General features: G+C 70.3%; 1 protein-coding gene across 1 annotated transcript in view; it reads left to right on the top strand.

Annotated features, from left to right (window-relative positions):
* The window catches only part of LOC146592466 (uncharacterized), a 19,301-nt gene extending 9,329 nt beyond the window's left edge, over window positions 1-9,972 (top strand). The window contains 20 exon segments of the mRNA XM_085311048.1: window positions 98-206; window positions 584-670; window positions 891-1,061; window positions 1,228-1,352; window positions 1,516-1,601; window positions 1,604-1,777; window positions 3,999-4,132; window positions 4,930-5,052; window positions 5,426-5,545; window positions 6,410-6,516; window positions 6,750-6,820; window positions 6,936-7,127; window positions 7,130-7,290; window positions 7,485-7,643; window positions 7,862-7,951; window positions 8,157-8,276; window positions 8,771-8,920; window positions 9,009-9,082; window positions 9,592-9,745; window positions 9,859-9,972. Coding sequence (XP_085167174.1) covers window positions 98-206; window positions 584-670; window positions 891-1,061; window positions 1,228-1,352; window positions 1,516-1,601; window positions 1,604-1,777; window positions 3,999-4,132; window positions 4,930-5,052; window positions 5,426-5,545; window positions 6,410-6,516; window positions 6,750-6,820; window positions 6,936-7,127; window positions 7,130-7,290; window positions 7,485-7,643; window positions 7,862-7,951; window positions 8,157-8,276; window positions 8,771-8,920; window positions 9,009-9,082; window positions 9,592-9,745; window positions 9,859-9,972 — 2,521 coding nt within the window.
* The last annotated feature ends 201 nt before the right edge of the window (window positions 9,973-10,173 follow it).

The raw sequence follows: 10,173 nt of genomic DNA, 5'->3' as shown, positions 1-10,173 counted from the left end.
GGCCCCAAACGCGGCCCTCGGGCAGGAGAGGGAGCAGAAATCTTCCCGGGGGGGGGCGGGAGAAGGGGGAGGACCCTTGGCTCCGTAACCCCCCCAGCTCTCTGGACCGGGGAAGGGGGACTCGGCCTGACCGTGGCTCTGCCCTCCCAGCGTACGTGTCCATGCAGCTGGAGACCYTGGAGCAGGAGCTGCGTGAGCGCATGGAGGTGAGCGGCTTGGCCGCCGTGGCGGCCCCCCAACGCCCAGCATCTGCCCCACCCCTGCCGTGGGTCTGCTTTGGGGGAGCCCGGGGAAGGGCTGTGCCCCATGAGAGGGCAGGCTGTGGGGCGCRGTGGGCAGCCCGCCATCACCCCACCTGCCAGGACCCCGGTCAGCGCTTGGGATGGGGAGTTTCCCACAATGCACCTGGCTGTGGTACCCTGGGGACCACCGGAGCGGGACAAGGATGGTGCTGGGGAGGATCCTCTCTTCTCCCCTCTCCCCAGATTTGAAGGGATGTTGAGGTGGCAGGGGGCTGTTCCCCTCAGAGAGGAGGTGCCCCGGTTCTGTGCCCCCACCCTGGTGCCCTCCCCTCCATCCCCAGTTCAGAGCACACCCCATGGAGAGGAGGATCCACATGGTGAAGCACGGAGAGGAGCTGGTCGTCAGCAAGACCCTCTGGGAAGGACAGGTGAGCCGGCGGGGGGGTCTTTCCCCTGTGTCCCCCTGGGCTGGAGGCCAGCAGGCCCTGGGGGGGCGCCTGGGAAGTGGCTGCTAGGCTCCAGCACCCCTGTGCCCCCCAGGGGTGCCCAATCTGCTCCCCAGGCTCGGGGTGGGGGGGGGAGAGCGCGTGCCCCAGGGGCGGCGGGGCGGGATGGCTGGGGCTGGCACGGCGCCGCGTCTCTCCGCAGACGGAGACGCTGTCGGAGCGCTTCTGCCACAGCCTGGCCACGCTGCGGGGGCTGCTGGCGGAGGGCGCCAGCCTGCTGGCGCTGCGGGTGCTGGCCCGCCGGCGCGCCGTGCCCCCCTGCCTCGCCTTCCCCACCTTCGACGCCGACGGCCACCTCTGCGCCTCCAGCTACGTGAGCCGCCGGCCACAGGGGCCCCGGGGGGCTCCCCCGGCRGAGGGTGGGGAGCCGGCGGGGCGAGCGGTGGGGGAGGCGGGGTGCGGACCGCGGCGCGGGCGCAGCTGGGGCCGAACGGTGCCCGGGGGAAGGGACGAACCGGGCTTTTCCCCCCACCCCGCAGCGTGCCCTGGGCGTCCAGCAGCAGCCGGTGGGCTCGGAGGAGGCGGAGGTGTTCGTGGTGGAGCGGGCCGTGCACTCCGAGGCGGGCGTCCCCGCCGCCTGGCACCTCAGCTTCCTCCGGGACGGGTACGGCGACGGGGACGGGGGTGAGCTGGGCGGGTGCATTGGGGGTTGCCTCCCCCCGGGAGGACGGGGGGGAACACCCTGCCCTGCCAGCCTGGGGGTGTCCCGGTGCCGGCGTGAGCGGGGGCACCACGGGGAAGGTCACCGTCTCGCTCCCCCTCCGCAGGCACTTGGCCCGGCGGGTGCAAGTGGGCTGCCCGGTGGTGCTGCTCCTGCAGCGTATGCCCGTCCTCATCGAGACAGGTATGGGGCGGTGAGCGGGGGGTGTGCCTGCCCCTGTGCCCCCCAGCCGAGCGGGGGTGCCCAGCCTTGCCTTTCTGTCCCCCTCCCACCCCCCAGATGAGGTCGAGCCCCAGCCCCTCTTCCCCAAAGAGCCCCTGGCCTGGGAGGCGGATGCCCAGCTCTACTCGTGCTTCTTGGACAGGAAGGTGAGTGGGAGGTGGGGCGGCATGTGGGGCGCAGGGGACGGGCGGGCTCAGCGCTGTGCCCGGCCTGGCCCCCCGATGGGGCGAGCCGGGGGCAAAGGGGCGCTGGCGTCTCCTCCACCTCGGCAAATCTGGAGAAGGACCCAGGCGTCCTGCCCCCCCCCCAGCTGAGCACAGAGGTGCCGTGGGGAGGGGGCAGGGGGGCCGGCGGCGGTGCCCACCCTGCGCCGCGCGCCGCAGGAGGAGCTGCAGGCGTCCCACGCCACCTTCGTGCGGCGGCACCCCGAGCTCGGCGCGCTGCTGGCCGACTTCCTCCAGGCCCTGCTGCTCCGGCGGCCCCCCGACCCCGTCGCCTTCGCCGCCGACTTCTTCGCCCCCTTCGCCCGCCGGCGGCCCCCCGGCGCCCGCTTCGCCGCCTCCAGCGCCGCCAGCCCCTTCGGCGCCTCCGACCCCTGTGGCGTCCCGGCTTGCGGGGAATAAAGCCACCGGCAGTTCCACGTGCCACCCTCCTTCATTTTTGGGAAACCTTCTGCTCTGGGGGGTGCGGCCCAGCTGCCAGGGGGSTGCTGGCTATGACTCAGGCGCCTATGGGTGCACCCATGCGTTACCCGCTGCTTCCCCCCACGAGGGCGCTGGAGACCTGCGCGCGGCTGCGGTGGGGTGCCCCGCTTCTGCGGGTGCAGCCCGATCCGGAGCAACGCCGGGGCACCCCTCCTTTGGGATTGGGGCGCCCTGGCCACGGGGCCCGGCGAGTGCTGGGCCCAGGCTGTGCCCCGGAGCCGGCCGGCGGGCTGCGCCTGCCTCCCCCCACCCCGCTGAGTGTGCATTTTGACCTGCTCCCGTGCTTGTGCAACGCACGCCTGCTTCCTCCTCCTGGCTCCCGCTCCTCCGGCCTTTCCCCTAGTGCTGCGGAGCCACCCTGCCTCCCCGCCGGGCACCCGCGGCTGTGGGGCACCGTCCCCTGCCTGCCGTGCCCCCCAGCCTGCCCCAGGCGGGGAGTCGTGCCTCTGGCGTGCAGTGCGGGGGGGGGGCACGTGCAGGCACCCTCCAGCACCCCTGGGCACACGCGCGGGGTTGCCCGCAGCCGGGCGGGTGCCCTGGCGTTCACACACGTGCGCGCGCAGCGAGGAGAGACGCGTGCACCTCCGGCAAGGTGCTGGGGTGCCCCAAGCCCCCCCCCCCGGGGCAGGGCAGGGGGGCTGGGGGCTGCGGCCGTGCGCATTCGTGTCACCCAACCCCCCTCGGGGGAGCCTTCGCTCCCAGCGCAGGTCGGTGGGTGGGGAAGGAGCACTTCCTCCTCTTCCTCCTCCTCCTCTGGGAGGAGGGGGGCCCGGGGGGCCTTAAAGAGCAGGGCGGCGGGTGCTGAGCCCAGCGTCAGGGTTGGGGAGCCCCAGCACCACGTCCGGATCAGGCACAGCCATGGCATCGCTGGAGCCAGGTGAGCCCCAGGTTGCCTGCAGTCCCCCCCGCCTCCCGCCTCCCCTCCTCCCCCGAACTCCTGGGCCCTTGCCACTGCTGGGTCCCTCTTCCTCTCTCCCAGGGCTCCTGGATCTGCTCCCCACCAGGGATCCCCACCCCCACCTGTCGGGGCCTCTTGAGTTTTCCTCCCACCCCTTTCCATTTCCCCCGGACACCTGGGCTCCCTCCCGTTGGGGACAGGCTGGTATCCAGGCTCCCCAGGACCCCCGAGCTGTGCCCTGTCCCCTCCCGGACTCCTGGGTCCCCTGGGGTGAGCCTAGCTGTTTGCTATCCCTCCCTGCCCCCAAGCCCAGCAGGGATGCACTGCACAGTCCCAGGCTGGACCAGTAGGCTGGGGCGYGGGAGAGCTGGGAGGACTGGGGACAGACCCTACCTGGACTGTTGCCGCCTGCCCWTGCCCACCCTGCGCTGGGAGCCCAGAGCAGGGCCCCATCCTGCTCCTCCTGCCCATAAACTCACCTGGGCTCTTGGGCTGGTGAAGCCTGGGTTGGGGGCGAGGGCTTTTTAGGGACACCCGAGCTGCAAGTGGCACCCAGCCCCAAACACAGCCAGCCCCACCTTCCCACAGCACCCCCTCGCTGGGGGCTGGCGCTCGGCTGCRGCTAGGGCAGGTGGGTTGGGGGCAAAGCTGGGCACCGTCTGCAGAGCCCAGTCGGGAGCAGGGTGCTCCCCGGAGGGCGGCCCACCGACTTCCTCGTCTCCCAGAGGGCTGCCACGTCCCTTCCTCCTCTTCCTCACCTCCCAGGCCTCGCCGGGTCCCTGAACCGTGGCCAAAAGCAGCTTTATGGCACCAACGGCTGCCCCGTCGCCCCGCAGCGCCCCAGCACCCGGGATCAGACCTACCTGAACGAGCTCATCAGCATCCCCAAAGGCAGCGGGGTAGGTGGTGCCCCGCCGGCACCTCTCTCCCGAGAGCGCAGACACCAGGGGACGGCACCTCAAGGGGGAGGACGTGGAGTTTGGGGTGGAGGTGACGTCCCCAGGACACCGGGGCTCCCAGACCAACCCCCAGCAGTGTGGGGTTGCACCWCCGGACCCCCAGGCTGAGCTTTTCCTGCACTCAGTGTATTCCAGATGGGGAAACCGAGGCACAGGATGAGCTGATGCCTGTCCCCAGGGGCCACCCAGCAGCTCGCTCACCGCCCTGGCCTCTCCGTCGTGGGCTGCTCGAGGCGCGGAGGCGCCCGGCCCGGCCGGGCTCCCGCAGGCAGTCGTCGCCCCGCGAGCCTGCTCCGGCCCCGGCCCTTCCCCGCGAGCGGAAGGGAGAAGAGGAAGGGATGGAGGTTCCCCTGCCAGGAGGCCTTGTGAAAGCAGGGCTCGGGAGCGGGGGTGCCCGGGGCCCCGGGGCACGGCCAGCCGTGCGTGGTGGCCCCCCGACCTCCCCAGGGAGCCGTGTGCCTSCTCGGCTGCGGCAAAGATCTGACCTGTCCCGGGGCTAGCTCAGGGTCTTGGTGCCCCCCAGCGCGGATGCAGTGGGGCTGGGGGTCAGCATTTCCCTCCCTGCAGGGTCAGAGCCCCAAAGTAGGGGATGTGGGGGGGAGAAATGGCTCTGGGACTATCCCAGCAGCACGCAAAGGGCAACCAGGGAGGTTAACTGGGAGACGCAGGTTTCRGACTGGAGCAGCCAGGGCAGGGGTTTCTCCCGTGCCCTGCTCTGACCCGCCGCCTTCTCCCAGCCCGGTTTCAGCTTCAGGAAGCTCTGGGCTTTCACTGGGCCCGGCTTCCTCATGAGCATCGCGTACCTGGACCCGGGCAACGTGGAGTCGGACCTGCAGTGCGGGGCCGTGGCCGGGTTCAAGGTGAGCCCTGGCGCCYGGCGGCCCCGCGGGGCAGGAAGCAGCCGACGGTGTTGTAACATCTCCCGCTCCAACGGCCGCCCGGCCCTGCCGGATGCTGAGCCAGCCTTTCCCTGGGCAGGGTCGGCCCTTTGGCAAGGCGGGGCGGGGGGGGGATGGCACCCCGGGGCAGCGGCTCTGCCCCATGGCTGGGCACCGCCTCCCCCCCGCCTGGGCTCCCGTGGGTGGGCAGAGCCCCTTCCCCATTCCCGCGGGCAGACCCCGGCGGTGGGGGGGGTGAGCTGCGTTGTAACCTTGCTGAGGGCCATGGCATCCAGACCCTGCCCAGTCCTCAGCCCCCACTGCCTCCCTCCGCCCCCCCACAACCCCCCCCCAGCTGCTGTGGGTGCTGCTGTGGGCCACCGTCCTGGGCCTGCTGTGCCAGCGCCTGGCCATCCGGCTGGGCGTCGTGACGGGGAAGGACCTGGGCGAGATTTGCTACCTCTATTACCCCAAGGTGAGCAGCGGTGGGGAGGAACGGGGAGCTCGAGGGGGGCACGACTCGGGGAGTACCAGGGGGCAGGGATATTGGGGGGGCAAGGCAGTTTGGGGGCTGTGGAAGGGCGGGAAGGTGCTGTGAGAGCCCCTCCTCTTCCAGGCYCTCCCTAAATGCCCCTGGTGCCCCCAGCTGAGACCCACACATCCCTGCTCCCCAGCGTGGGGGGTGCTCCAAGCCAGGGAGTCCCAGAGTGGGGGAGCAGCCGCATCCCTGCCCCAGGCCGCTTTGGGGACACGTGAGCGCGTCCAAGCGTCAGAAGCCGCGGCAGGTTGGATCCTGCCCATCCCAAGCTGCTCTCTCCCTCCTCCTGGCGTCGGGTGCCCCTGCCAAGTCCCACCCTGCAGCCCCCCCATCGCCCGTTCTGCCTGCCCCCCTGCTGCCCCCCACCTCTCCATGAGAGCAGAGGCTCTGCAGGGCTCCGGCGGCTGTGGGGCTGCGGGCAGCAGCGTGGGCAGCGGGAAGGGCGCTGGGGGCAGGATTGGGTTGCAAAAGCTGGGGGGGGGGATGGGACACAGCCCTGGCCAGAGCTGGGGGGGCCGTGTAGGCAGCAGGACGCTGCTGGGGGTGTGGGTGGGAGGGATGAGCAATGAGATGTTGGCAGGGGGACCAATTCCAGGTGGAGGACTGAAGGCGTCCCTCCCTGCCCCACGCTGAGCGCAGACCCCAGGACGCGCTCAGGCCCGCAGCCCCGCCATCCGYGCGCGCCGCTGCCCCGAGCAGCGCCGCCGAGCTGGGCCTGGGCTCTGCCCGCTCACCCGGCGGGCAGGACAGGGCCCCGGGCGGGCCGGGGACCTCACCGGGCCCCGGCTCCGTGCCCTSCAGGTGCCCCGGGTGCTGCTGTGGCTCATGATCGAAGTAGCCATCATCGGCTCGGACATGCAGGAGGTGATCGGGACGGCCATCGCCTTCAGCCTGCTCTCGGCCGGCCGGTAACCAGTCCCGCCCCAGCGCCGGGTGCTCAGCACCCGGCTCCTGCCAGGGGCTGCCACGTCCCCCAGCCCCAGCTCCTGCCCTTGCCCCCCCTGCCCCAGGGTGGCCCGAGGGTGGCAGAGCCGCCCACCCCCATCTGCCTTTGGGGACGGGGTGGCACGGGGACCCCAAGCCCCAGCCACCTCGATGGCCCCACGCCACGCCGGAGCTAATGCTGCCGCTCTCCCTGCAGCATCCCGCTCTGGGGTGGYGTCCTCATCACCATCGTGGACACCCTCTTCTTCCTCTTCCTGGACAAGTACGGTGAGTGCCGGCTGCCGGGCAGGGGGCAGGAGCGGTGCCCGCTTGCCGGGCAGCGAGGAGCTCCCGGCTCACTGGTGCCCCCGCACGCTCCCCCGCCGGCTCTCATTCCTCCCAGGGCTCCGGAAGCTGGAGGCTTTCTTCGGCCTCCTCATCACCATCATGGCCCTGACCTTCGGCTACGAGGTAAAGAGAAGGGGGCGCTCGGGACAGCCAGTGCTGCCAGGTCGGGGCTGGCACGTCCCCCCGCYGCCGGCCTGCGGAGGGGACGTCTGCACCCAGAGCCCGCTCACGGTGCCGCTCCCCCCGGCCCCCAGTACGTGATGGTGAAGCCGGCACAGCCGGAGGTGCTGAAGGGGATTTTCCTGCCCTACTGCCCGGGCTGCGGGCGAGAGGAGCTGCTGCAGGCCGTGGGCATCGTCGGCGCCATCATCATGCCCCACAACATATTCCTCCACTCCTCCCTGGTCAAGGTGAGAGGTGGGCAGAGGACACCCACCCGGGTCACTGTAACCTCCCTGCCAGAGGCACCACAGGCACCAGCACCCTGGGGGTGCCTCAGGGGGCCCACGGGGCTGCACGGTGCCTGCTGTCCGGAGGGGACCTGGGGGCTGCAGGGCTCGGAGAAGGGGCGCMCACCTGAGCCCACCTCGCCCGTTGTGCCCAGACCCGGGCCATCGATCGCTCCAAGAAGGAGGAGGTGCAGGAGGCCAACATGTACTTCCTAATTGAGTCCTGCCTGGCCCTCTTCGTCTCCTTCCTCATCAACCTCTTCGTCATGGCTGTCTTTGCTGAAGCCTTCTACCACCAGCGAAATGAGGATGTGGTGAGCACCAGACCCTGACCAGCTCCCTGGGGACAGGGTCACCTTCTCTGGGGACACTGCTTGACCAGTGCTCTAGGGTCTCCTGGCACCACTGGGCCCAGGGCTGAAGAAGGGCAGGGTGAGCACCCCTTGGCCGTGCCAGGAGGGTGGTTGTCCTCGTCCCTGTGGGATGGGGGCTGCCAGGTGGCCACCTCACCTGTGCCTGCTGTGCCTTGCAGCACAACAAGTGTGTYAACAGCAGCGTCAGCCAGTACGCCGGCATCTTCCCCTTCAACAACAAGACAGTTTCTGTGGACATCTACCAGGGGGTGAGTGGCGCTGGGCTGGGSTCCAGTGCCCTGGGGCTAGCAAGTGCCGGTGTCCATTTGGGGGATGTAGCATTGCCCCAGACTCCCATATCTGACCCCCCCCCCCCTTGGTGACCCGCAGCCCGAGGTTGAGGATGCCATTTCCCCTCTGGGAGGCATGAGGGGTGATGGTGGTGGTGGTGCTTCAGGGCCCTCCCTCATGCAGGGTGTCATCCTGGGCTGTTATTTTGGGGCYGTGGCGCTGTACATCTGGGCCGTGGGGATCCTGGCAGCAGGGCAGAGCTCCACCATGACCGGGACCTACGCGGGGCAGTTCGTCATGGAGGTGAGAGACGGCGCAGGGGGAGCCACTGGGAGGGGGCCAAAGCCTGAAGCTGCCTGGACGGGTGGCCCCTAGGGGCAGGGCACACCCCAGGGGTGTTTGGCAGAAATAGTTGCCCCCCCCCCCCGCAGTGGCCGCAGGAGCCACGCACGGCGCGTCGCGCACCCAGCGGTGCCCCGGGAGCCCTGCCAAGAACTTCCCCCAACAAACCCGTTGGCTTGATGCGCAGGGGCTGACATCTAGTGGGGCCCCGGAGTCCTGCAAGGGCCCACTCCGTGGGGCACCCACAGCCCCCTGGGGTGGTGGGCAAGGGGACCCGGTCCCCGCAGCGCTGCTGATGTCCCCCTGCCCCTCTCCGAGCCCCAGCGTCTGAGCACCCTGGCACGGGCAGGGCAGGGTGGTCTCCCTGGGGGCTGTGCCACACCGCGGGACTGGCAAGGAGGGTTTCCCGAGGCAGGGACGGACCCTGCCACCCTGGTGTTCCTTCGGGCACGCAGGGCTTCCTGCAGCTCCGCTGGTCCCGTTTCGCCCGGGTGCTCTTCACCCGCTCCTTCGCCATCCTGCCCACCGTCTTCATCGCCGCCTTCAAGGACGTCAGCCACCTCACGGGCATGAACGATCTGCTCAACGTGCTGCAGAGCATCCTGGTAAGGGGCGCCCGGGCGCTGCCCGGCCCCGCACCCGGCCTGGCCACCGCAGGCAGGGCTGTGTCCCGTCACCCCACTCTCCTTCCAGCTGCCCTTCGCTGTCCTGCCCGTCCTCACCTTCACCAGCCTGCGCCCGCTCATGAACGACTTCACCAACGGCCTGTGAGTGCTGGGGTCTGGGGGGGAGGCACAAGGGGACAGAACAGGGTGCCCCAACGAGAGTTACCCTCCTCTTGRCCCATCCTACCTCCAAAACCGCACTCTGGAGGCAGCTAATGCACAGGCACTTTGGGGAGGGACGTTGATTCCCGCATGCCCAGGGCAGCCAGAGAAGGGTGGTTACTGAGGACAAACCCCTTCCACTGTCCTCTTCACCCTCTACCCAGGGCCGTGTTTGGCCTCCAGCACTGGCCCTGGGTACCCCTGGGTGCTCAGCATCCCTTCAGCACTGCCAGCCAGCTGTTTGGYCTGTGGCCGAAACGCGTGCCCAGAGCCCAGCCATGGGTAGAGCATGGCTGGGGAGGTGTAGAGATGTCGCACGTGGCATCTTGCTCACCCAGATGCCCTGGTCCCCCAGGTGATGTGCTGGGCGCACTGGATAGGTGCCAGAGGAAGGTAGCATGTGGGGTGGGYGCTCTGCTCAATGCTGATGCCCGCTCTGGTGCCCGCAGCCTGGGGAAGGTGCTGATGACCCTCATCACGGGGCTGGTCTGCGCCATCAACATCTACTTTGTGGTGGACTTCCTACCCACGCTGCAGAGCCTGGGATACTACATCCCCCTGGGCCTGGTGCTGGCYGCCTACGTGGTTTTCATCGGCTATCTGGTAGGGCTGGGACAGTGGCGAGGGGTGGCCGGTCGTGGGGGACAGGACCCCCGACGAGTGYGGGGTCAGGGTGGCCCTGGGGACCTGCTGAGCTGCCCTTCTCGTCCCCACAGGTCTGGACGTGCTCCATCGCACACGGAGCCTCGTTCCTGGCCCGGGGCCGCCACAGCAGGTTCAGCTTCGGCGTCTCCCTCGACGCACCGGCGGGCCTGGCAGGGCCCCGGTGACAGGGTGACAGGCCCCGTCCGTCCGCCGCGGCCCCGTCAGTCCTCCGCGACCATCGCCCCCTCCCTGCCTGGGGGGCGATCTGGGGAAGGGACGCTGGCAGCGGGGAAGGGGTTGACGGCCCGGCAGCCCCCCGCCTCGCACGGGCGGCCGCACGTGGGAGTGGGGAGCAGGGCGAGAAGCCCCCCGGCGCCGGGGCCTCG

Source organism: Rhea americana, unplaced genomic scaffold, assembly GCF_003343005.1.
Source record: "Rhea americana isolate MKP2758 unplaced genomic scaffold, rheAme1 scaffold_33, whole genome shotgun sequence".
Taxonomy (NCBI): Eukaryota; Metazoa; Chordata; class Aves; order Rheiformes; family Rheidae; genus Rhea; species Rhea americana.
Note: the sequence above shows the minus strand (reverse complement) of the source record. Positions and strands in the feature narration are given on the sequence as shown.